Source organism: Hemibagrus wyckioides, linkage group LG22, assembly GCF_019097595.1.
Source record: "Hemibagrus wyckioides isolate EC202008001 linkage group LG22, SWU_Hwy_1.0, whole genome shotgun sequence".
Classification (NCBI taxonomy): Eukaryota; Metazoa; Chordata; class Actinopteri; order Siluriformes; family Bagridae; genus Hemibagrus; species Hemibagrus wyckioides.
Genome location: NC_080731.1, coordinates 8,915,659 through 8,940,337, shown reverse-complemented (window position 1 = coordinate 8,940,337; position 24,679 = coordinate 8,915,659). Strand labels below are relative to the sequence as shown.

The following is a 24,679-nucleotide window of genomic DNA, read 5'->3' as shown; positions in this document are numbered from 1 at the left end:
TCAAGCTGCTTTGAGACAATGTCTATTTGTTAAAAGTGCTATACAAACGAATTGAATTTGTTCAGGACGACGTGGACATAAAATATCTGATCTTTACATCTATCTTAAATCACCAACATCAGTGGAGATAGCAGTGACTATATTTGGTGGAAAGATGGGGAAGTTCATGATTCACTTAATATTTGGTGAATCGTTTTAAGAAAAATTGGGCAGAGCATACCAAAACAGAGTAGTGGAATAAAACAACTGCCCAGGAAATTGATGTCCACATTCAGTCTGAATGTGTACTCATACTTGTACTGATAGTATAGACATATTTGATCTTGGGAAATAATTATAAAAGCTAATAATGTGAACGTCTCCTTAGACTTATTTTGGTGTAAGTGCTGTAGGGAAATGTTACAAATACAAGCAACATCAACGTTTTGCAGTTTCTTTATGCCAAGCAATACCATGAAAACAAGCTTACTTGAGAGCCATGTTGTGAGGTTATTCAAGTTAAGGGGGACTTAAAATATGAATAAAATATTATTTGAAATAAAATATTAATAATAATAAGTACATTGTGCACTTTAACCCATATCAAATCCCATGTTCTGATGCCAAAATAACAATAAATCAAAGCATCACTATCAACTTGCTAATTGCTCAATTGCTCACCATGACGTACATGCATTGCTATTTGTGACTAAATTTGTCTACAGTTCATGTGAGAAAAGCTGGATTACCTTAAGAATTGGAGACATGAAGACAGAGAGTCCGGTAAGAAGGAACACACAAACACCAGTTACCCTCTGCTCCCTGCAAAAGAATCATACAACCCAAATTGGTGCTTTTGCTAACTTAAAAACACACGTCATTGCCATTATAACAAAATCAGAATTAATTCAGTCATTCTTTTCATTTACTGGTGTATTTCTGGTACGTTATCTTTCTTCTCTATAAATCAATTTGCTTGTGCAGCTTACAGCTGCATCAATACAGCCTCCTGAAGTTTAACCAAATAAGCAGGTCTCTCGAAAACAAGTGTCCTACTGAGCTTAACCCCAGAGTGTAGCAGCAAACAAAATCACCCTGTTGTTATCTCTATATGTACTTTAAAATTAAACTGATGGTAAATAACCACAGCTTTGTTTGCCCAAGAGCAGATCCTGATTGTATAGTACACCATGTGTTCAATTTAAATAGAAATTTCAAACACAATATAACATAAGCAATGCAATCTGAGACAGAGCTTCTACAAACTTAAACCATCCCATGAATGTGACAAAAGGAGATTTAGACACTGAAAATTACCTGACACCCAAAAATTTGGGTTGCTCCCCCGGGGCTGAGGTTTCCGTCTCCATCTTCAGGCTGTCTATGTGGGCAATGGAGATGACGGTAGCAGCCACGTACCAAGGCAGACCCATGAAGGAACACAGCGCAATCAATACACCCACCCAGAACAGGTCCAAATGATAGCCTGCACCTTTCTACAATAGAGAAACCATGGAAAGGAGGTTACAAAGAACGTTGTTGTGAGGCAGAATCATACACAGGTCAGCATACCATCAAAGAGACTTTCGGGTAACAGCTTATGAGTTCGCTTGTGAAAAGAGTTACTGGTGCAATAACAGGTTTTATTACAATAAGAGACACTTCAAGGCCTTTGTGGTAATCCACACTCAAAACTACACTTGTGTAACTTGACTCACATCCTCTACACTCTTAAAACAGTAATAAAACCCCTTAGCTTAGCTTTGGAATTGGACAGAGAACATAGTCACAAGGCAAGTATCGTGTTACACTGCCCAAAGGTAAATGGATGGATTGTTTTTAGCTGCTTTACAATCACTTCCTTGTTAGGCTTCTCATCATCTATTCACACTGAGAGCAACAAAGACGTTGGATAAAAATGGATGAAATGGAAATAACTTTTTTTGGGTGTTGTGTCATAAATATAGAAAGCAAGGTGAAAGAAAAGCTGGGCCTTTGTTCCAGTTTGAAAAGCAACAAATAAATGCCCCAATTTTCCATGCTTTCAATAAGCTCTTAATCACCTGCCTTGCTCAAAGGAAGCTATGTTTTTTAGTCACTTCCTAAAAATAAATCTAGAGCTAAATAAAAGCTCCACTATGTTCACAGGAGATAAATATAGCAGAAATGGCACAGAGTGCAATCCTGGCTATGCTGGAGGTCTTTCCTGGGTTCCCAGGGTGTTCAAAGAGAGCGTGTTAATCCATCTCTCAGCATGCGCTACCTTCAGTTTGTGCTCCTTCCGGTTCACGATGACAGCTGTGATCTGCTGGTCCATGAATAGCAGAATGGTGACCAGCAGAGCAGGCAGGGCTGATGCCAGGTAAACCCACCAGGGGTTGCCTCCAAATGGTTTCACAAACCAGCCGCGATCTGGGCTTGTTGGCTGAGGAATGAGAAAGAGTAGAGTAGAGTAGAGTACAGTAGAGTAGAGAATTTGTTAATCTTCATATTGAAATTTGGTGTTTCAAACAGCCATAAAACAGGAACAGGATCGACTACGACTAAACAGCTCACAAGACTTTACCAGTGTGCAATAAACTCACAATATACAACAAATAAGAAAGAAGGGATAAATTATATACATTCAAATAACTCTACAGTGCCTAATTTTCTGTTCTAATTATCTGAAATATATACCTTGTTGTTGACTCATTAAAGAATCGGATAGTAGTGGGTAACATAGCAACTTGGGTTGGGAGGATTGAAGAAGAAATCGTGTCTAACCAGGAATTTTTTCCTGGCTTTTTTTGGATAGCTGACTAAGAAAATGTAACAATAACTGGATAATTAATAACAGAATCTAAAGAACATTAGCTATTTTCCCCTGCTACTAAACAGGTTTATAGCATAGTACCTCTTGATTAGATATGTAAAATTATTCTTTGGTTTGTTTAATTGCTATTTATAATTACAATTAGAGTGAAAAAAACCGTCTTTCTCCAGTTAATTTTCAGTTAAAAAAACAAAAAACAATTTATCCATATTAGGAGAAAATATACGTTTCTGTCCATAAGGTCCACCACTATATCCGTCGTCATTCAGTGCACCTTTCTCATTGGTCAGGAGGTGTTTGCTCTTACAATGCTAGCAGCAGAGAGGTAAATCACAGGCTATGCTGTAATAATAAATGTTGTTCATTTATAGTAACACAAGTGACACAGGGATTTTTGCCTGTTTCAAAGACAAACCTGTTTCTTTATGTTTTAAGCCACATTACAACACTCCATGCTTGATTCAATTCAGTGGGCATTGGGTGGCACAAGGCACAAATTAGCCACAAATGATGTCAAAAGAAATGTTGGAACTCACTGAAGGTGAGCATTAAGCATGCATTTTTGGCATATGAGGAAAAGACTCACCTTAAATTCAGTTGGCACAATTAGCTTTGGTGTATCGACTCCTACCAAAGCATCAACACAGCAGAAAATCAGGATGGCCAAAATGATGGCAAAGTCACTGATGAGTTTCCTCACCTGGGAAAATAAAACGAATGGAAACAACTTCAGCTATCTAGAGCTTTGTACAGGTTCTAAAGAGTTGCCTCAATTTGTCTTATGTGCATTAGAATCATTAAGAAAACACATTCTTACTAAATACAGATTCAGATCATTTTACACTGAGAGTAATAACACTAAATAAAAGTGTTAAAAGACTGCTTTAATTATATAACAAAAAGATCATTTGAGTCATCTCTGTTAACCTACAGTACAGGAAAATCCTAAGCCAGGATATATGCCTGTTTTCGAAAATAATGTCTATAATGTACAATTATATATATATATATATATATATATATATATATTCCCTGTATTCACTAGATTGGAAACAAAGCATCTAGAATATACAAAGGGTTGAAGAAGGATATAGCAGAAAGAGAGTTGCTTACCGTGGTGGGGAAAAAGGGACTGAACTTAAACTTCTTTAAACACATAGAGCAGGTGTAGGTGCCAAAAAACAGGATGAAGGACATGAGGGTGATGTCGGGCACATAATCGCAGGCTTTTCCCACCAACTCTCCACCGTACTTCAGGCATTCCTTCTTTGTCAGGGAGGACCAGGTAGCATTTAAGGGCTTTTAGAAAGAAAAGAGGTACTTTAGTTACACGTGGTTCACTTTGACTTCAAGAATCCACAGTAGCAAACTCCTTTGTTGTGTGTGTTGGAATTCACGACCCCAGCTCAAATTAGGTTTAAATGGAGGGCTGTTACTTGCGGTATGTTTTATTCTGGATTGAATAATCATTCTATTATCTAATTTCATACCCAAAGGAAAAGATTTGTCCCCTAATCAACAAATGAATAAATGATTTCAACAGTAACATTTCCAGAAGACAGAAGAGACTGCGTTTGGTCATTATGTTCCAGTGACCTGTGAGTGAGGGCATGGGCTCAAAGGACCCATTGTGACCATTTTCAGCATTATTACTAAGAGATAATGTGACTGTGTTAGTTAAATATGGCTAAGGAGGGGGATGATAATGAATCAAATTTCATTTGAATCTGGGGCAATATTGAAACAGTGGTGTATGATTTCAGTCAGATACAAAGGCTGGGGTCATGTATTAGTCTTTTACAAAGAAGTACAGTTTGTTCAAACTATCAAAAGAATGTCAGCAATCTGCAAGTACGCTAGGAATACTACATACATTTGAAACATGTTGACATTTTAAATATTAAATTTGGCAGCTTACTAGATCGGTGTAGTTGTAGAACCATATAGACGTCCCATCTATTGAGTCTGTGAACACGTTTGTATTGTTTACTGGAAGGAAGAGAAAGAAACAGGTAAAACATTATTAGGCTGATCACAAATGTAACTGATATTTTTATCAAAACGAGTTCCATATATAGGTGTTCAGATGAAAACATAATGAAATTGAGACTGTTATTAACGCAGGTCTTATCGCATCTTTACCCCTGTTCACTGTTTGCTTTTAATATTTAGCAAGGCATATGACAAACACAACAATATAATTGTCAACCATGACTTCTTTCAGCTGGGGTTGAGCCGAACAGCACGTCTGAGCCATAGCACAGTGCACCCTGGGAAATGCTTGCCACCCCTCCCCCAATGTTAATCTTTAATTAGTAGCCTTAGCTAATTTCCACCGAGTTGTTTTTCCTCCCAATGTGTTTGTAGTGTGCTGAGGGGGAGGACGGATAGAACCCCTTGGAGAGAGGTAGTAGGTGGCGGATGAGTACGCCAACCCCTGGCGACCCACCCACGTGGGGACAGATTAACCCTGTCACCTCCGATCTGCATGGCCCGCCTAACACAACAAACACATGCATCAGCTGTTGCACACAAAGCAGAGATGACAGATCAGTGAATAGACACTGACATGACGCTGCTGTTTTAGCCTATCAACTGTACAATAGATGAATAAAAGCTTTCTACACTACCATATCTTTCTACATTACCTTGCTACATACTGTCTACAATATATTTTCTGACTTTGCCCAGAAAACTCATCCAAATACAGCAGCATGTAGTAACTGGTACTCCTTTGGGGATTCAGTTTTCTTGAAAAGAAATTAGCTTATACATGATCACAGTTTGCAGTAGGGATCTAAGAGTGTAGATTAATCATTAATGCTGGGATTAATAATTCATACTCCATTGGAATAACAAAAAATACAAAAAGGGTTTAATCTGAAAGTCCCAGAGCAAATTTTATACTAACACACCATGAAACAGAATCAACACTGCGAGTGATTTACACAGTCCTGAGCACAGCAATTTGCTATTAAAAATGTGTTCACTCAAAGCATAAATACGAACATAGAGTGCAATCTTTGTTACGTAAGAGGGACGTATCCGTATGTATCCGAGGCATATACTATATATAAGCACTATATATATATATACTGTATATCCCATAGCTTGGGTATCTAAGGCATACAGTAATATTCCACTTGCAACCAAGGATAGCAAAAAGGCCAGTTTGTGTTCAATCAGCTTTGCTTCAGGGAGCAATTACTGTAATATGCATCAGTGCATAAATGCAGACATGGAATAAAAAGACATTTTAGCCCTCTTCCTCAGCCTACATTACTACATGCGTCTGATGTAGACCGAATGTAGCATTTCAGATAATAACCACTACCAATTAAGGATTTTACTCTACACTTCTTCTGTCATGAATCTCCAGCAAACATGACGATTAAATTAGGCTTAAAGTGGTCTGGTTGCTTAAAGTCATTTACACATCTTCTGCCTTGACATTCCTCGATTTGTCTGCAGCCTCTCCCACTGTGAATCGCTACTTCCTCATTTGTGCTGATCTGCCCCTCATCAGACACAGTGGATTGATCCTAGCACGTGAGCAAAAACTATGTGGACACCTGGCCATCACATCCATAAGTGTGCTTTTCCCTGTTGAAACGACGTTGGAAGCACACAATGGAACAGGATGTCATTGTATGTCGTTACAGCTTCCCTTCCGTGGAACTAAGTGGCACAATGCAAAGTTTATGAAGCCATGGTTTGCTAAGTTGGAGTGGAAAAAGCAGAGTGACCTGCATAGAGCCCTGATGAATTGGAACGTGACTGCACGCCAGGCCTCCTCGTCTGACATCAGTCCCTGATGCTTTTGTGTCTTGAAGTGGTTCAGTTTCCTCACCTCACTACTGGAGTCCCTCAGGGCTCAGTACATGGTCCATTCATGTTCTCTCTATATGCTAATTTACTGGGGGTCAGTGAGAGCACTGCTATGATATATATATATATATATATTCTTATATATATATCAGGTTTGACAAGGCTGAGTTTCAGTCACTAGATTCTGCATATTTCTTCTTTATAATGTTTGAGACTTTACAGACTCAAAATAGCCCTGAGCCTTGGTCGTTTTTCCAAATGTTTAAAAACGTTCTCGTCAAACAGTACCTAGGTTATTCAATTATGTGTGTAATTATTCATGCCATTCTTGTTCATTTTATTTATCTTAACACAAACTAGCATTTGGACCTGTCCAGGGTGTACCCCTGCCTTTCGCCCTATGTGCGCTGGGATAGGCTCCAGCAGACCCCCGTGACCCTAGGAGTCCTAGGAATAAGCGGGTATAGACAATGAAGATGAAACTAGCATTTGATTCTTGTCAATCTTGTTTATACACCTGCTGTTGTTATGTGAATAAGTAACATATGAAATCCTGTTGTCATAAGTAATGTTTGCATCTCTACAGTATATGACATTATGGCACAACATGACATGATGGCATGATTACGCCATGATGACCATGATGTTGACAACATAACATGGCATGACATGACGTGACAAAAATTACAAAAATACCTAAAACCTTACATTTTTATTAATGTGGGCTCTAGCAGTCTTGTTCCCTACCTATAGTGGGTGCCATGCACATGCAGTCATACTGCGTGACATGGTCGACTTTGTATTCAGAATTGATGGGATAGTGGTGTGCAAGCTTCAGCATCTTCTTGAAGGAGTCGTAGATGAAGATGAAGCTGATGAGCGAAGAAAAGCCTTCTTCTGTGAAGCGCGTGAAGTATTGCACCAGGAAACTGGCATCTGTGGCCACCAACAGCAGGAGGAAGAAGGCTGACCACAGACCTATCCACAACCGGAACTCCAGGTAATCAAACGCGTTATCTCTGCAACATTGAAGATATGTTTTTTAACTCTAAGCAGTATTGTTTATGTGACTAATAAGAATTACAACCTAAGACTATAATAGCAAGTTACTTAATACAGTGTTTAATACAAGCTAATATAGAAAAGTAAAATGCAGTATGTGCATATATTTCAAAATGAATATTAATTAATTCCTATAAATAACTGCAAAAATCACAAGGACATTAGAAGATTGGACTCAACAAACATGTTTTCTTTATCCTTAAGGTAAACGACACTTTTGCAAATATTAGGGTTTCTAGTTTACATACACCATCACCAATACAAAACTTTTTCTTTTTTTTATTCCTAAACAGTTTTGCATAATCTCTTCTCACTCCCTATTCATATATTCTATATTGTTTTTTTAACAAGTAATGTTACTTAAAATACTTTTTTTTTCCCTAAACAAATATTTTTCCAGTAGAACATAGTGCCTATTTGGGAAATGTACCTAAAGCCTCCTGGGTGGTTAAGCTTCATCAGGAATACTGTTCCTAATCTGAAGTATAGATTGTTCAGTTTTTGTTTGTTTTCTTGATAATTCCATAATTTTATCTGTATGATTTTTTTAATCAATGTTTTAAAGTAATGGGAAATAAATCTATGGGCAGGTGTGTCGCAACTATTATTGGTAGTGATATCATAGTGAATACAATGTATGTCCTATTAGAGCTAACATTCCTGCTGTGTGTACATAAAATAGGATAAAAACCTGCTAAAGTTGAACAGGAGTCTCTCAAACACGAGTACTGGACCTGTACTGCTGAGGATGGTTAGCGGCTGTCCAGCTAAGAGGCAGAAGACAGCTCCAGTCACGGCTGTTCCCAGAAAACTCTCCAGCACGCCCTGCACAGAGCCAGTGAGGTGAGGGTTACACATGCAAAGCCATGCAGCAGAGGCTAGGCTGATTTCCCTTGCACACCAGCTCAGCCTGACCCAGTGAAGAATGCTGTTGCGTGTAGGTGTGTGTGTTTGTCAGTCTTTTTATTAAAAAAAAAAAAAAACGATGATTCTAGTGAAGATCTTTCTGTCCTGACAAGAGGGCATCATGTGCAGTGGGGTGTGTGTGTGGGTGTGTGTGGTGTTATCTGGTGTGTGTGTGTGTATGGTATGTGGGGTTCAGAGAGTGATGAAAGCAAGCTTCATTGTTACGTTTATAAGTAGTGAATGTCCTTGGTGGAAGTCTCTTAGAGTTAAACAGTCACTTTAAGCAAGTACTATGAATCCATATCAGGCTTAAATCTGCATAATACATATTGCTTTACAGTGTTTAATCTATACTGTTACACTAAAGTAATAATGCTGTATTGTAGCAACAATAAAGTATCAGTAAACATAGTAAAATATACCAAAAGTATAGTGCATTAGATGTTTTACCTGCATGTTTTCTGTGGCATCTCCCAGCAGACCTCCGAACGTGATTGCATTGGTGACTGTTCCCAAGTAGATGAACAGGATGGCAGACAGAGACTGGATGTGCAGTGCATCGTAGAAATCACTGGCAAAGAACGGGGCTTTCCTTTTAATGTCAAGTATAAGGCCTCCACAAAAACTGAGTAAAAAGAAAACAAAACAGTTAGAGTTTATATCACAGACTTATATGATGTAGTCAGCAGTTTTAACAAAACTCTTGCACGCCTAAAATTCTGCAGTACAAAAATACATGGAGCTGTCAAGTGAAAATGTTAGGCTGAGAGCTCACTGAACTACAAAATGTAAACTTAGGGCCATATTTGGAGTTGTTAATAACAAAAATAAGACCCCAGACATAAAAAAGCTTAATCTGCTACTTCAGTACACACTCTCTATCCCACAATGTTTATTATGGAGTGTCTTTTTTCTACTTAAAATCAATCTGGCAACCTCATAGTCAGGAATAACATGTGTACGAGAAGTCCAATAAAATGAACTTAAGCAACTGTATTGCCAAATCAGTGGTCAAGGCACTGGGTTGTTGATCAGAGGATCAGGGTGCCAAGCCGCCACTGTTGAGCCCCTGAACAAGGTTCTTAACCCTCTCTGCTACAGGGGTGCTGTATCATGACCCTGTGCCCTGACCCCAACCTACAAATATGTATATGCAAAGAAATAATTTCACTGTGCTGTAATATTTGACAAAAATAAAGGCTTCAGAAACAGGAGTAGCTTTCCCTGTAGAAACGTATTGTTTTGAACTTAAGTTTCCGAATGTTATTGCGTATAGACTAATATTAAGCCAATGTATCATATTCTACACCGCCTGTTTACACTAATATCCATTTCATATCACAAAGCACTCAAACCTCGTCCCCAGACATATTCTGATCTTGGACTATATGAGAATGTCAGAGGTTATGTTCCCTTCATAAATCCGCTTTATTAAACTCCATCGTTACATTAAAGTAGTTTTGTACAAGCACACACATCGTCAGTATTATTCAAGTGAAACCATTTCAACTCAGCTCTGTAATACATGTATGAGAGATCAGCCTGGAGTCTTCCTGTTCTTCAGATCTCTTAACCTCAAAACATGCTGGCACTTTACAATAGCCATTTCCTTTTGAGCTGCTATTTTTAGAACTGCTAACCCGAGGGGAACAGAATAGAAAAGAGTGGAACGTTTCAAAAACTGGAGGCACTTAATAACTCACCGCCCTGTCTTTTTCAGCTCTTCACCGATGGCGTGTCCTCCACCACCGTGGCCTCCGTCATGAGGCGTGTCTCCATTCATCTGTGTGTTGTCCCCTCCGGCGTACATGTTCTTCCTGATAAACAGACACAAGCAGACAAGAGATGCTGAATAGGATGGTAGTATAATCAGCGTCCCCATTTAGCCAGTGCTTTAAGGGCACTTCCGTATCTATTCGTGTGTTTGCTGAATCCTAATCAGAACCAAACTGATACTATTGGTTCTTTTAAACCATCCTAAACAACCTGCACACTTTGGATGTACCTTCTCTGTGCAATTATTAATAAGCTCTCCCAGAATTCGTTCAGATAAATTCCTAGCAGGTCAGGGCATCAGCATGTAGTCGCATGCCCTGCCCAGATGCGCCACTTATTTAACTTCTGCTCTGTTCTACTTCTACTTTGACTGAATGCTCATGGCTGCTCTATTCTAGGGTGTGAAACGTCAGCCTCTTCGTTGATAAACACATGCCTAACTTGTTACTAAAGGCCTAACTTATTACGGTTTTACTCCTACTCATTTTTGATGATGATCTAATGAAATCATAATAATCTGTATAAAAAAAAAGAGATGGTAAACAAATCCGGACCTTTTGTCTGAAGATGGGAGGGATTTTGGAGGTTCTATCCTGATGGCAGGGTCCCATTCACCAGGTGGAAGGACGATGACTTCATCCAAGAACTCATCAATGCCAGCAAGCAGGTCTTGTCTGTCCTTGGCTTTGTATGCAATATCATGGAAAACCTTCATAACAAATATGTAGGTCAGAATCTAAACATTCCATATCAAATTACGGCAAAATAATTATAGGGTAGAAGCTGAATTATACATATTTCTCATACCTCATCAGACATAAGGGTGGCAATGGCTCTACCAATTTCATGATACGACTTGCCTTTGCCTTTGGGGCCAAGAAGAATAAAAAGGAACCTGTATGGAAAAGTTCACCTTATTGTTATATATTGCACATTGTGAATCGTATTTGAAGTGAATCTATTTCAAGCTTTCATAAATGTAATGTAAGATATTTTAGTGTGGCAACTCTCTAGGACATTACACTTGTGAAAATTAAGAAGTTTAATAAATAATGAGATGTATGTATTGTACATAAAACCATTGAATGCAGATAGCACATAAATAAGTATTTATTCAGAACATGGAGGCCGAGGCCTGTTCATAGTGACCTGAAGATTTCTTCACTCTAATCACCATGCAGCTAATCAAATTCTTCATAACCTCACACTTGAGCTCCATCAAGGTCTGTCTCCTTGAGCAGCCAAGGGTTTTAGATAAGGAAATATTTGGTGAAGTTCTGAAGGTTGGTTTAGGTCATACCTGGTTGGTACTGGCACTTCTGTTAGTGCTCCCAGCATGACGGCCTGCTGCAGCCTCACAAAGGCCACAAAGGGTGCATCTAGAAAGTCCACTTCCCCGACTAGTACATTGGAGGCTTCGGCATCCCTGGGCAACTTCTTCATAAATTTGTTCTTCAGCTGAATGGACAGACATTGTAGAAAATTAATGAACCTAGCTAATACAGAAAAAAGTTAAAAGTCTTGGACAAGAGTGTGCTCTGTTGTTCTACACACCAAAGCAATACATAAATAATGGTAGATGTTTTCCAGGGAATAGCAACAAGTGTCCATTTGTCCAAATGAGGCTGCTGTTCAGCAAGTCCATTCTTTTAGCCCTACATATCATTTCTTTCCCCCACAAAAACCATTGGTAACATTAACAATGTAGAGACATGATGCCATTCTAACAGTGTCACGCTCCCACTGCTACTGATACAACTTCAAAGCTCACTTCTTTTGCTGCCATTGAACTGGTGCCAAATCTTGCAATTTACAGGCTGAAGATAATTAGTACCCCGCAACTCCAACCGTGTCCACCCCCGTAACACAAAGTGCTGTTAGACAACTTATCTTCCATCACTGGCTCCAAGGTCATAACTGCTCTCGCCGTTTTTGTGAGCTGTTCATTTAGTACTATAATGACATAACCTTTTAGCACTTCGCCACTTTCTCTGTGTTGAAAGTGAACTTCAAAAGCTGATAAGAATGTAACCCTTTAGTTGATGATTGTCTATGGATAAAAATCTATTAACACTACTGTAATAAAACCGATTTCTTGCGACAGCAAGACGTATGTAAATCCGACACAGGATTACATTAATACCCTGCCATAAATGTCTACTACTGTGTTACTCATTGACAGGAAAACACTCCAGTGGAAAAACTTCAACCTAAAGCACAGAACAACTTTCAGTCAGTCTAAGAAAGTTACTATCTGCTATTGTACCAAGGGGCAGCGGAAGTGTGGCAAGAGTGGAGCAACATAAAATACAGCACAGTCAGATTTACTGTTCGCTTTATTTCCCAAAGCCAAAGCACATAGTGGATTAGAGTGCTTTCAACATTTAAGGGGTTGTAACCCAAGTAACTGAAGAGCATTAAATTACAGGAACAGTGCCAAGATAACAGACTTATACAGCACAGGAACTGAAGTGTACATAGTATACGTATTTATTTCGAAATAGCGCTTATCCGATGGATAAAAAGATTTCATTTATAGCATGAAGTATGCATGCAGTTAAAAAGAAAAACAGATCTCACATGAGATATGGCCACATCTGCAGGAAATACTTTTCCGACATGATAATGATGACATCAGGGTGCTTTGGAAAGTTGCCACATTTTTATGGAATTTTTTAGGGAGCAAAACTACACCATATCTGAGCTTACAGTGCCTGTTTAACACCAGAAGGCTGTGAGTTTGAGTTACCAAAACCTAGGAAAAAAGAATCTGTAAATATGAAACATGATATTTGTTGTTAGTGACTGCACAAGTCTTATTAAAATAGAAAGTTTGACCTATATAATACTACATGTTTGGAGATTTTTGGGATATATCATGTTTATGAAGACTGTTTAATGACTTGTGATTCCCTAGCAGAAGCAGAACAGAGACGTTGCCTTGACTGATTATTTAACCAAATGTTTATATTGCTAGTGCATAGCGGTGAGGGTTAACTTTAGATTTTCATAGGATATACTGCATTCACAGCATCCTTATGTGATTAAAGTTTTGTACTAAATAGCAGTTATTTTACAAGTAGGTACAGGTAAGGTAAGGTGAACTTCGTGTAAATTCGTCCTTAGGTCCTTAGTCCTTAACAGTTGTAGGGGAAAGGAGTAGTAGCAAAGGATAGGTGAAAGGCAGACTAGATATATTTCACAAATATCCATTAGGAAATTGTAGCTAATAAGAAAAGTTTCTACTATTTTCATAGATATGAATAGTGTTACTTACAAAATGTGTCAAAGAGCTGCCTGAAACTCAGAGTGATCTCAATTCAAAGTCATAAAATCTCTATATAAACTCTATATAGTGTATCTGCTACATCACCAACAAGGAGGTTTATAGTGTTGTATAAAGCTGCTCTACAGCCCAGTAAGATAAACATCATTCCAAATAATTCTGCTATTGTGTAAGCAGCTTCCCAAAAAAGCAATTTGCAGCTGTTTTGATGTGTCAGTGTTGAATTTGAATCTGAATTGAATTTCTTTCTTTCTGAATGTCACACTCCAGAGTGGTGGTTAATGGCTCATATGAACAAAGATACTCAGTGCTTTAAGAATTACTAATAATGTACCCATGTAAATAAAGTTCTATTTTTGCCTAGCATACTAGGGGCAATATTCATTCATTCGTTGTCTATACCCGCTTATTCCTAATTAGGGTCACTGGGGTCTGCTGGAGCCTATCCTAGCACACATTGGGCATAAGGCAGGGGTACACCCTGGACAGGTCGCCAGTCCATTGCAGGGCCACATATAGACGAACAACCACACACACTCATTTTAGAATTACTAATCAACCTAACGGACATGTTTTTGGACTGTGGGAGGAAACTCCACACGGAAAGGTCCCGCCCTGTTTGACCCCGGGATTCAAACCCAGGACCTTCTTGCTGTGAGGCAACAGTGCGAACCACTAAGCCACCGTGCTGCCCTAGGGGCAATATATTAATAAAATATAATTCCAAAAAACCTGTTATTTGTTTCACACAAATGTGTTTTATATTCAAAGTAAATGGTGATATCAAACCTAATTCTACTGTCTGAGATGCCTCAACCCTTTGCTCATAAGCACCTTGAAGGTGTTATAAAATTCTGTGTGAGTTTATCCCAACAGAGGTAAAAAGGTCTCAGACGGAAAGCGAACAGTTATATCAGACATGCAGCAATAAAATAATCCATTTGTTTACACTGATTAAAAATGTCTGATAAGGACTGGATTACCAGTGTACTGGTAAAACAATTTAAACATGTAAATATTTGGGAAGGAGAATAAAGAAAATAGACCTACCTGATCCTTTTCTGGCTTATCAGAGATATCATTCATGCTGCTTGACTTCAGGTTTCGATGTGCAGTGGCAGGACTACCTGAGAAAAATGATCAGTCCCCATATGGTTAGCTCATTCATCACAACTGGCAAATCGATGAGAATTCACCGCCAAATCAATGAGAAAGAGAGTTCAGCACAAACAAAGACAGTGGCCCATTCCACCCTGCAAGCATAGCTGGAGACAAGACCAGAAAGCCAATCTCAAGCTGTAGAGCGAAGGCATGCCATGTCTGTTATGGAAGGGAACATAGAGAACACCTCATAATCTGGACCATGCGATGCCAAAGGGGAAAACTGCTTCCTTTAAAGCTAACTATGCATGATAATGTGCAAGATGTGCAAGTTAACATGCAGAACATTACTTAGTAGGAAAGGACACACTGTTCCACACCCTTTTCTCAAAACACGAAATATCTCACATACATAGGACTTCGGATTATTTTGAGATTTAATTCATTAATTGGAATATTGAGAATACTTACTGGTAATGTGGACTGTACTGCAGATTAACCATTAAGCTATACAAACCAAAGACTAGTCTGCTATGCTGAGGGAACAAACTTTGGGAATATTTACAGTTAGCAATGACTAATAATACAAATTCAATTAACACAACAATGGCATGGGTGTCAGTTTGATGCAGACAAACTAAAACCTGGCCTCAGATGTTTTTTCTTTTTTAAAAAATAGTGGAAATTATGCGTTTATCTGATACAAGGATAGATCTTTGTACTTCGATTTCCCAATCCAGTACTGCTGATACACTCTGATAGAAATCTATGTTCGTAAATAGATGGAACGATGGAAAATTGTTATTGAATGACTGAGCTGAAGATCAAAGGCCAACCTGCAATATGACCTCCTGTTATACAATAGACTATTGGCGGAGATAATTATGATATCAACAGACAACAAAGCCTCAATTTATGACAACTTGGCAGGAAACGTTAACGTTATCAACAGGGTTGAGGGCCTCGATGCAAATGACACAAACACAAAACAGGATGGCCAAACTTTTAGACAAACAGATGAGTTATTAAACACTCCATATCACTCCACAGTGTAATAAAGCAAGCATGCAAAAGTAAGGACACTAGATGGCATGGAGTCTAATGAGGGATCCTAGAGCGGCCACTAGACTTACTAAGCCATCCTGTATTCGGGCTTCCCGAGGTTCTCAGATCTTCCTCGGAGGCAGGTGCTGTTAGACAAGGCACTGAGCTCTCAAATGAACTACGAGCTTTTTTGCAGCAAGGAACAGGGAGAAAGAAGTGAAGCAAAGTGAAGAAAGGCACTGAAAAAAGCCAACGCAGTGGTGTTAAGATTAAGTTGCACGAGTACGAGAACATGGAGATGCCTTTGAGACACCTGAGTAACTTGTTTACTGGGTTAATCAACATTTGAGCTTTTAATACTGAAGGTTTAAAAAGTGTTTGGGAAAATATTACATAAAAATGTAAGCGTGTAACAAATTAAAAGGGAAAAATGGAAGCCAACAGAAGACCTTCATTGGTCCATGGTATAAACTATATTACTAGGGCAATGAACACCATTCTAGTTAAAGATATATTCCTTCAGTTGTTTTTTTGTTGTTGTTGTTAATTATGGAAGAGAGGTGGTAGAAAGTGATGTCACTCTCCCATAGCTTTAAGCTGAGATTAGGATTTGGGATCTGCTGCTTGTGAAAGCCATAGCATATGATTTATGTCATTTTCATACTGGTCAATCTATTTAGTGCCAATAGGATGGGCTCGGGGTGATCCTGGAAGAGATCATCAAAGGCTAAAGTGGATCTTTTAAGCAGAAGAGCGGACTCAAACCATGCCAGCAAAATGTCCACTCAGCATAACATACCCACCATGAAGCCTTTTCCCTTTAATTGTTCACCTGTCTTTATATGTAATATTAAAGATTAACCTCCATTAGTATTGACCTTCTGAAACAGGAAAGATCAAGATACAGTTCACTGATATATTAGATCATAAAGTTTTGCTTTATACAGCACTAAAGCGAATGTTTCATAGGGACGAGTACTTTGCCCAGGTCATCGGCTTAATTACAATGATTAGTGTTACTAATCTAAAGCTAATAACTGACTGAGATTAACCCATACATAACAAGTTACATTCACAACAACATTATCAAACTTCTTACTGATTGCAGCATGTAAAACATTAATACACAGAGAGAGAAAATTTCATTGAAGGAATACTCCAGACATATTTAATCTAATGTCCATCAGCCTCATGTGTAGTGTGTAAGCAATAACTTCAGCATGGATTTTTTTTTTTTTGTTAGAATAAATAACTTTTTACTCACATATAATGGATAAGGGCTTTTACATTCCATAAATAAACATTAAAATATGCAAGAATGTAACAGAAAGGAATGAAAATACATGAGAATGCCTTCCTAAAGCTGGTCTTGTGTAGTTTGGGCCAAAAAGTGATCATTATAATTCAGTTTAAATATTAAACAACAAATTGTTTTCTCTGAAAAAATAGTCGCAACTTTGGATATATGGAATAAGTAATGTTCTTGTCTGTGACAATCATCCCTACACTACACTACAGAGGCAATGGTTTGAGATTAGGTTAAAAAACGCTGGAGTATCACTTTAAGCACTATGAAAACAGGACAGAGTTTGTTGTTCCTATTTAGTACTAAGGACATCATTAGACTGAAGAAAAGTATAAAATCTAAAGATGAGCAATGTATATAGTTTTAGTGAGCAGGTTTTAGATATGCTTATTGGAAATACTAAGCCTGCTTCACAGTGCTTAGATAAGCCTTAAATTCTACAGATACTAAAAAGACATTAGCATGATTAATTAAATGACCTCATTTATGGTGATTAGTGAATTAAGCAACACTGCACACTGGGGTGTTAAGGCTTCGTTGTACAAAATGACCTAAAGGAATTAAGTAATTAACTACAGCGTTTCTTTGGCCTGCAGTTCACACAGTATCTCTATATATTTATCATCGCATTATGTCTGTTTACCGTGTGATTTCAAATTGGAAACTTTTGTCCTTTCAGGTCTATCAATTAAATTAGATCTAATATTCATAATCTTGTTTTATTGTACAAACAATTGTCTTATGAATGTAAGGAAGGTATAGAAATGCATAAAAAGGAGGAAAAGTAGGCTTTATTTTAACAAAGAACTGCACCAAACTGGCACCTGTATTACCATTATCCGTGTTGGAAAACATCCTACTTGCACTGGAGACCGTCTTGCCGATGTCGGCCAGGGAGCGCAGGTTGGATTTCTTGGTTTGGTGACGATGCTTCCTCAGCAAGGTATAGGTGACTTTATCCCTCAAGTCTGCCTTCAAAAGGCCGGTATCAATCTGATTGTCTGTAATCATCTCTGAGAAAGAAAAAGATAGAGGGAAAGAGAATACAGTTTGCCTCATTTATTTCAATTCATATTGAGACGTTATGAATAGGTAATCCGAGCAGTGTTTCACAACTAAGAAGCCTCACAAAAGAGGATTTTTGGGTGCGGTGCCCAACTGTCTAATCTAATCTATCCATCCATCCTCTACACCACTTATCCAACTGGGTCGTGGGGAACCTGGAGCCTTTCCCAGGAGACTCAGGGTACAAGGCAGGGTACACCCTGGACAGCACACATACTTACACACCTGTTCACAAACTGCAGATAATTTGCCAATCAGCCTAAATGTTTTAAGGCTATGAGAGGCAACTGGAGTACCTGGAGGAAAATTCCCAGGGCATAATAAAATGAAATAAAATAAAATAAAATAAAATAAAATAAAATAAAATAAAATAAAATAAAATAAAATAAAATAAAATAAAAGTATACTGTTATGCAGTTCTTATTATTTATTATTTTTCAGGAAATGTTTATTAACGTTTCTTTTGACATTGTAGCCATTATGCATCTAGTACAAAGAAATGCCACCAAACAAATGCAGGGAATTGTGCGCCAAATGGGACTTCTGCTTAAACACTGGCTTCTGTCCTATATAGAAATTTTGCACAAAGAATCAGAGGACCTTCCCAACCTGGTGTTTTGCTTAACAAGGAGCTTTTGTCCAACATTATGCAATTTTATGCAATTTAACTAGTGGCCTCTGCCCAACCAGGAGCTTTTTTCGAGGTTTTGCCCAACCAGGAAGATCTGCTTGACATGTGGCCCCTTCCCACCCAGGCGTTTCATCCCAATATAGTCAACATTTGGTTTCTACCCAGTATAATCTCTTGCCAAATCCTAACATGGAACACTGGTCTGCGGGACTGTCGCTGGACCACACTCAAATCTTTAAGAAAGGGAAAGGGATCATGTGATTGCATTCTTCCTCCCTGGTTGGCAGCTGTCATGTGATAGGGAAGGACCTAACTGGAGGTTGGGAACTGGCCAAGACTAAATTAGAAAGAGAAAGGGGTTTCAAGAACCAGAGCCATAATATACAGGTAAACTTCTGCAATGACTCTTTGCAAAACTAGAAGATTAATAAGACAATTATTCCCTATAAGGCTTTACTCACCCACAACCTGAGGCAGAGTGGAAGCTTCCAGATCCAGCATGATGGTACCTTTCTCTATACATGTTCTGAGTTCAAACAGACTGTGCAAGGAGAGTGTCGCCACGTGAGGTTTGCTCCAGCGCTCTCCACCCTTTTCCACCTTTTCTTCAAACTTGATCCACCTGAGAAAGAGGCAGGGACATGAAAATCAAACACTGAACTGTTCCCCTGCGCTACCATCTCCAACCAACAGCCATGAATAAGCAATGAACAGTTGGAATTGTAAACAATATAAAGGCTTCTGTCGTAGCTAATCTATACTTTTAATAACATCATTTACACTTGCACTCAACACCCTTTACATGGATTTTATCTGCAGTTGTTGAAATTTGAACATTATCCCCTCTGCATGGAAAGCCCCATAGCTATACACACACAGCATCCCTAATCTCATTATAAAAGCCCCCAAATATTATTCATTTCCAAATTCTCACTGTAGCTCGTGTTGACCAAATAATTTTTTTTTGCTCTGCATTTCAAAACTTGCTTAATTGTAATGAAAGGTCTAAGTAACACTTAACATGATTTGTGACTCTACACACGTCTTAGTGGATATCCCAAATTACAGATGCTACAGTCAAGATAAATACCTGTTACACATAAACCTAGCTCCTCAGTGTACAAAACAAACATAGCATCTTGAAGCAAGAAGCAAGCTGAGGAGCTCCTCCAGCTCCATTTATTTTTCTGCACCGCATTGGGTTATTACATGCCAACTCTCAAGTATTTTTTGCTTAAAGTATTAAATCGCTTAAGTATTTTGCTTACTGTGATTGCAAACTATTAATATAAACAGAAAACTATCAGATAGTGTATGACATATATTAATAACACATAAAAATCCTGTGTCTATGACCAAACCGTGTTTCTGTTAAAAAATTTACATTACTGTGCAAAAGCCTATGGTACCTTAATTCTTTTACATAAATGGTGTCCTATATGTTTATTTTATGTCTTCTGTCCATGCGGGGCAGTAGAAAGCACATTTCCAAACATATTACATGCTGTAAATACAGGCTCGCTACAAATGGACACTTGAAGATTGGACCTTTAACAGTCCAATGTGCACACTATAGTCTCAGTTTCCTGGTTTTGACTAACAGGCTTGAAAACAGGTTTGGTCTTCTGCTGTTGTAATGCATCCAACTCTAGTTTCTACATGCTATGTGCTTTGAAATGCTCTTCTGCTCACCACGTTTGTGAAGAGTGCTTATTTAAGTTACTGAAACCTGACCCTTCTCTTCTAACCTGTTTCATGAGCAAGACTGCAGAAACGCTGATCAGCGGATGTTTTTTGTGCTCTTGCACCACTATGCAGTCCCTCCAGAATCTCACGATTTTGCAATATTCTGAAAAGCTTGCAGATTTTTATAAATTTCCACAGATTTTCTGCAGATCTGGACCAAGATGCCTTTATCACGAAATGTAATCTACCAAAGCCCTCTCTGACTCACGTGCATCCAACATGAGTACAGCTCAAATAGAAAGTCATTACATTTGTGTGTTCACTGGTAGGAGTTTGCTCAGGTCAGAAGTTTTTCTAATTTTTCAGGTGTACAGGTGTTTCTGATCCCAATTATGTCACAATATATGTGTATGGGACTGCTTATCTATTATGTCAAGCAGAAATAAAATGGGAACTGGGAACTACAGCTCCTGTGGTCTAAGTGTAATAATGAATGAATTTAAAATGTATTCAACCTCCATTATATAAGAAATTGTACATTGAGTTCTTTTTTCAAAAGAAAAGCAATAATGCTCTGGTCAGCCTGAGTGGTACAACTTAGCATATTGGCACCAAACTGTCACTGGCAATGAGCCACAGACTCAAGATGTTTTATTCATGAGTTTAGCAGAGCTTCAAATGTGCTGCTGTACACAGTCCATTCATCACGTTGTGCTTTTTAATGAGTAATTAATCTTCTGTCTGTAGATTTTTATTTTTGTTCTCTAAACAAATGTTTTAATGGGCGACTTGGGTTAACATTTTCTTGCAAAATAAAAATATCTGTCTAAAATCCAACAACGTTCAAAAGAATTTTTACAAAAAAAAAAAAATCTTTAAGACAATTGCTTTATCTTTTGTTGTTTCACGAGTAAATAATGAGTAAATCCACTTTTTCAACCTAAATTCTTCATGTTTTCATTATCAGTTTGGGTCAATCTGTTCTTGCTAAATAAAAATATCTGTTAAAACCTTAAAAAACTTGCAAACAAATGGTTAGGGTTAGTGTCAGTGCCTATGCAAGTTATAGAACTAAAATTAAAGTTAAAAAAGTATGGGAAATGTTTTGTTTTGTAACATAATATTATTTTAAATTTTACAATTTCTTCAATTTTCCCATCTTTGCAAACTTTCATTAAAAAGCCAGTTAGATGTTTAGATAGTCTTACCTGGCTGTCTCCTTCCATTCCATCTCCTGGCCATCCTCAGCGAGGAGTTCATCCAGCTCTGTGAAAAGCTGCGGAGGCGCTGGCCCATCATCGTCCTCTCCCAGGATGAAGCGAATGCGTTCAGCTGCTGGAGAAACTGTGTGGGAGAAAATACTTTTGCTCAGAGGTTGACGAGGATGTCCAAGGACCTTTGGCTCACCTTGATCCCCTAAACCACTGGGCCTGACTGAGTCAGGTGAAGGAGGAATCTTCACATCAGAAATATCCTGCTCTGCACCATCTTTCTGATCAGTCACCGTTTCCTGTTCCTCCTCTACCTCGCTTTTCTCCACATTATTATTATCCGACATAGTTTCCGGGTCATTCTCAGGTGTCTCCATCTTAAAACCTTGGGAAAAAAAGTTTTGCTCCAAGTGACAGCTGGATCTGACTTGGTGAGGATGACGGAAAGAGGGATGGAGGTTCAACTAGCAATCCTCCAATCCCTATGCAAATTGCACTTAGACCTTCATTAGAGTCTTCTGAGTTGTTTGCTGTCTTCTGTCCTCTATTAGAGCGCACTGACACCTCGCTAGTTAAAAATCGGGGTCCCCTCGTTCCCTGACTGCAATATAGCCCACCCCATTTGCTTCTCCATCAGGACCCCCCTTTCCCATTGGCCCACAAGGTCTGGCACCCTGCCCTCAGTCCCTCATTAACAATTAGGAAATGTTTCCCGAACAGTTCATTCTGTACAAAAAGGCTTTGCTTTCCGTCACTTTTGTCTTCTAATTTGAATATTAGTCAGGCATCACTGCCCGCTCAAAATATATGACAACTTTCAATACAATGAAGATGGGAACACTAAGAATGTGAAAGAGGTGAGGTAGAGGAATTGGAGTGGGAAAGGTGACAACCATTATGTTAATTCTTTACAGCTAGAACAACTGGCACTTTCCTATTCTTAAGCTTCTTAACCAGCTACATATTAAAAAATTCGGAATTACAATGTTAGTTATATACAGCAGTTGCCCTCTATAGTCTTCTTCATGAATAAGACTAAAATAATCAAGCCTAGATTGATTGCTTGAAATTTTATTGTTTAATCACTGGCAACTCCTCAGACTCTGGGATTAAGGATGTTCTTGAAAGGACTAGAACTAGAGATTTTAATATTATTAAATATTATATAATTCTAATATAATAAGAACTAGCACTATTCTAATTGAACAGACATACAGGATACAGAAATACAGGAATAATTAAGAGGTTATTTTGTTTGCTTGTTTGTTGAAAGTATGCCAGAAAGTTCACAGGGAATCTAGTTTAAACCAGAGGAACCCACAAGGGACATGACAAAAAAACATCCTGCAAGCAGGAGGTTTTTACTTTCATGTGGGCACGAGCAAGTAGTCAGATATGAAGCTCATGAGACAAACAAAGGCATTGGCATTTGAATGTGACTCTGTTTTCCCCTTGGTGTTTTGCAGGGTTCCATGACGGTGCATTTTAGACAAATGTCAGTAACAGAGTTGCATGTTAATGCTAAAATCCAAATTATTTTGGATGCTGTTAAAAGAGTGAAGAAATTAGTAGGCAATTGCTTTCGTCTGGAATAAATAACTAAACTAATTTCAAAAATTTCCAAGGTATGTTATCAAGCATCTTTTGAGATGGATATTCGATACATGCCAACATCTGTACAACAGGTAGATTGGCTACTGCTGAAAGATTCATGCTTTTCAGCTCAGTTTTTTGCTTGGTGCAACCGTCTCATCAATGACTGCAATGCAAAAACTAAAGCCGGACTCAAATGAGCTCAAAAGAATGTGTTTCATACTATAAGCTAGGAATCAATCTGAACATTGTTTTAACATTTTGCTTAATGAAACCGGTGATTGATGACTAATCACAGGAACTGAGTAGAATTTTGAATCTGTTACAGCAAGACTCATTTAGGTCAGTTAGCTGCTTGACAAAGTCCCCAAACACTATTCCCCTGCGCTGCATACAGAACATATCACTATGGATGCCATGCTCTGAGCCTTAGAAAAAAGTCGTCTCACCCAGTTGCTAAGCAAGGCTGCAATAGGGACGGGTTGAGGGGAGGGATCGAAAATGGAGAAGAGCGAGTATTTCAATATGGGTAAATGAACAGGGAGAGAGAGAAGCACGAAAAGGAAGAGATGGGAATGAAAATCACATCGTTCAAATGCATTTCAATGCTTCAGGCTTAGTCGCCAAGAGCCACAGGCCTGCACAAAGGCGACATTGTCCTTGAAACTGGGGGCTCATGGGAAACGCAAAGGGAGGGAGAGAATGCCTACTGACCAAAGTAGGGCTTAGTGGAGCTGCCACTCCAGTTGGAGAGTCTCGATCTTGCTAAAACCTCCCATACAACTACTACCTCTACTATACAGTACATGTAGCTGCATTCTTCAGCTGTGGCCTCAATATCTACATCTAGTAAATACTGAGAATGTGTTCATCAGAGAAGTTTCACTAGTCTTGCACTGATGATTGAAGAACATCATCTCTATGAGATTTAGGACAAACATGGTGAACGCTAGATTAGGGGTTTGATGTGAGCGATGATGTGATTAGTGTGAACATGGTGTGCTGATCCTCATCATCAGTTGTGACAATTACAATTTTTATTTATTAAAGATATTTTATCTGTTTATAAGTACATTTAATGTTGTGGAACACACAAGAAACAAATTGTTTTTCATGTTATCACCTATTAAAACAGCATTACACACTCATCCCCTCACCAGCCTCTCTCTTTTTTCCTTTATTATAACCAGTATATCCATCCTGTCATGTTTCTGAGAAAAGTCCTAAAGACTGTTCCTTCCACGAAGAAAGAGCCTTATCTCTAACTATCACAATGCGCTCGCACTTCACCATATCATTGATTAGACTTTTTTCTTTGATAAATACTAGCACATTTTTAATCTGTTTATTATTTGTCTTAGATTACGTGAAGCATTGACTATAATGGGGA

General features: G+C 38.4%; 1 protein-coding gene across 2 annotated transcripts in view; it reads right to left on the bottom strand.

Moving 5' to 3' along the window:
- Positions 1-24,679, bottom strand: part of slc4a4a (solute carrier family 4 member 4a) — a 50,814-nt gene that overhangs the window by 6,062 nt on the left and 20,073 nt on the right. The window contains exons 5-21 of one of the 2 annotated variants that reach the window (XM_058374323.1): positions 21,694-21,829; positions 19,261-19,421; positions 17,937-18,116; positions 14,703-14,779; positions 11,667-11,824; positions 11,174-11,261; positions 10,921-11,075; positions 10,294-10,407; positions 9,041-9,215; positions 8,376-8,509; positions 7,370-7,641; positions 4,713-4,783; positions 3,908-4,093; positions 3,381-3,494; positions 2,243-2,404; positions 1,297-1,475; positions 729-801 (exon numbers count right to left, since the gene is read on the bottom strand). In XM_058374323.1, the coding sequence (XP_058230306.1) occupies positions 729-801; positions 1,297-1,475; positions 2,243-2,404; positions 3,381-3,494; positions 3,908-4,093; positions 4,713-4,783; positions 7,370-7,641; positions 8,376-8,509; positions 9,041-9,215; positions 10,294-10,407; positions 10,921-11,075; positions 11,174-11,261; positions 11,667-11,824; positions 14,703-14,779; positions 17,937-18,116; positions 19,261-19,421; positions 21,694-21,829 (2,435 nt within the window). The remainder of the gene's footprint in view (positions 1-728; positions 802-1,296; positions 1,476-2,242; positions 2,405-3,380; positions 3,495-3,907; positions 4,094-4,712; positions 4,784-7,369; positions 7,642-8,375; positions 8,510-9,040; positions 9,216-10,293; positions 10,408-10,920; positions 11,076-11,173; positions 11,262-11,666; positions 11,825-14,702; positions 14,780-17,936; positions 18,117-19,260; positions 19,422-21,693; positions 21,830-24,679) is intronic. The other variant, XM_058374324.1, reaches the window with a different exon arrangement.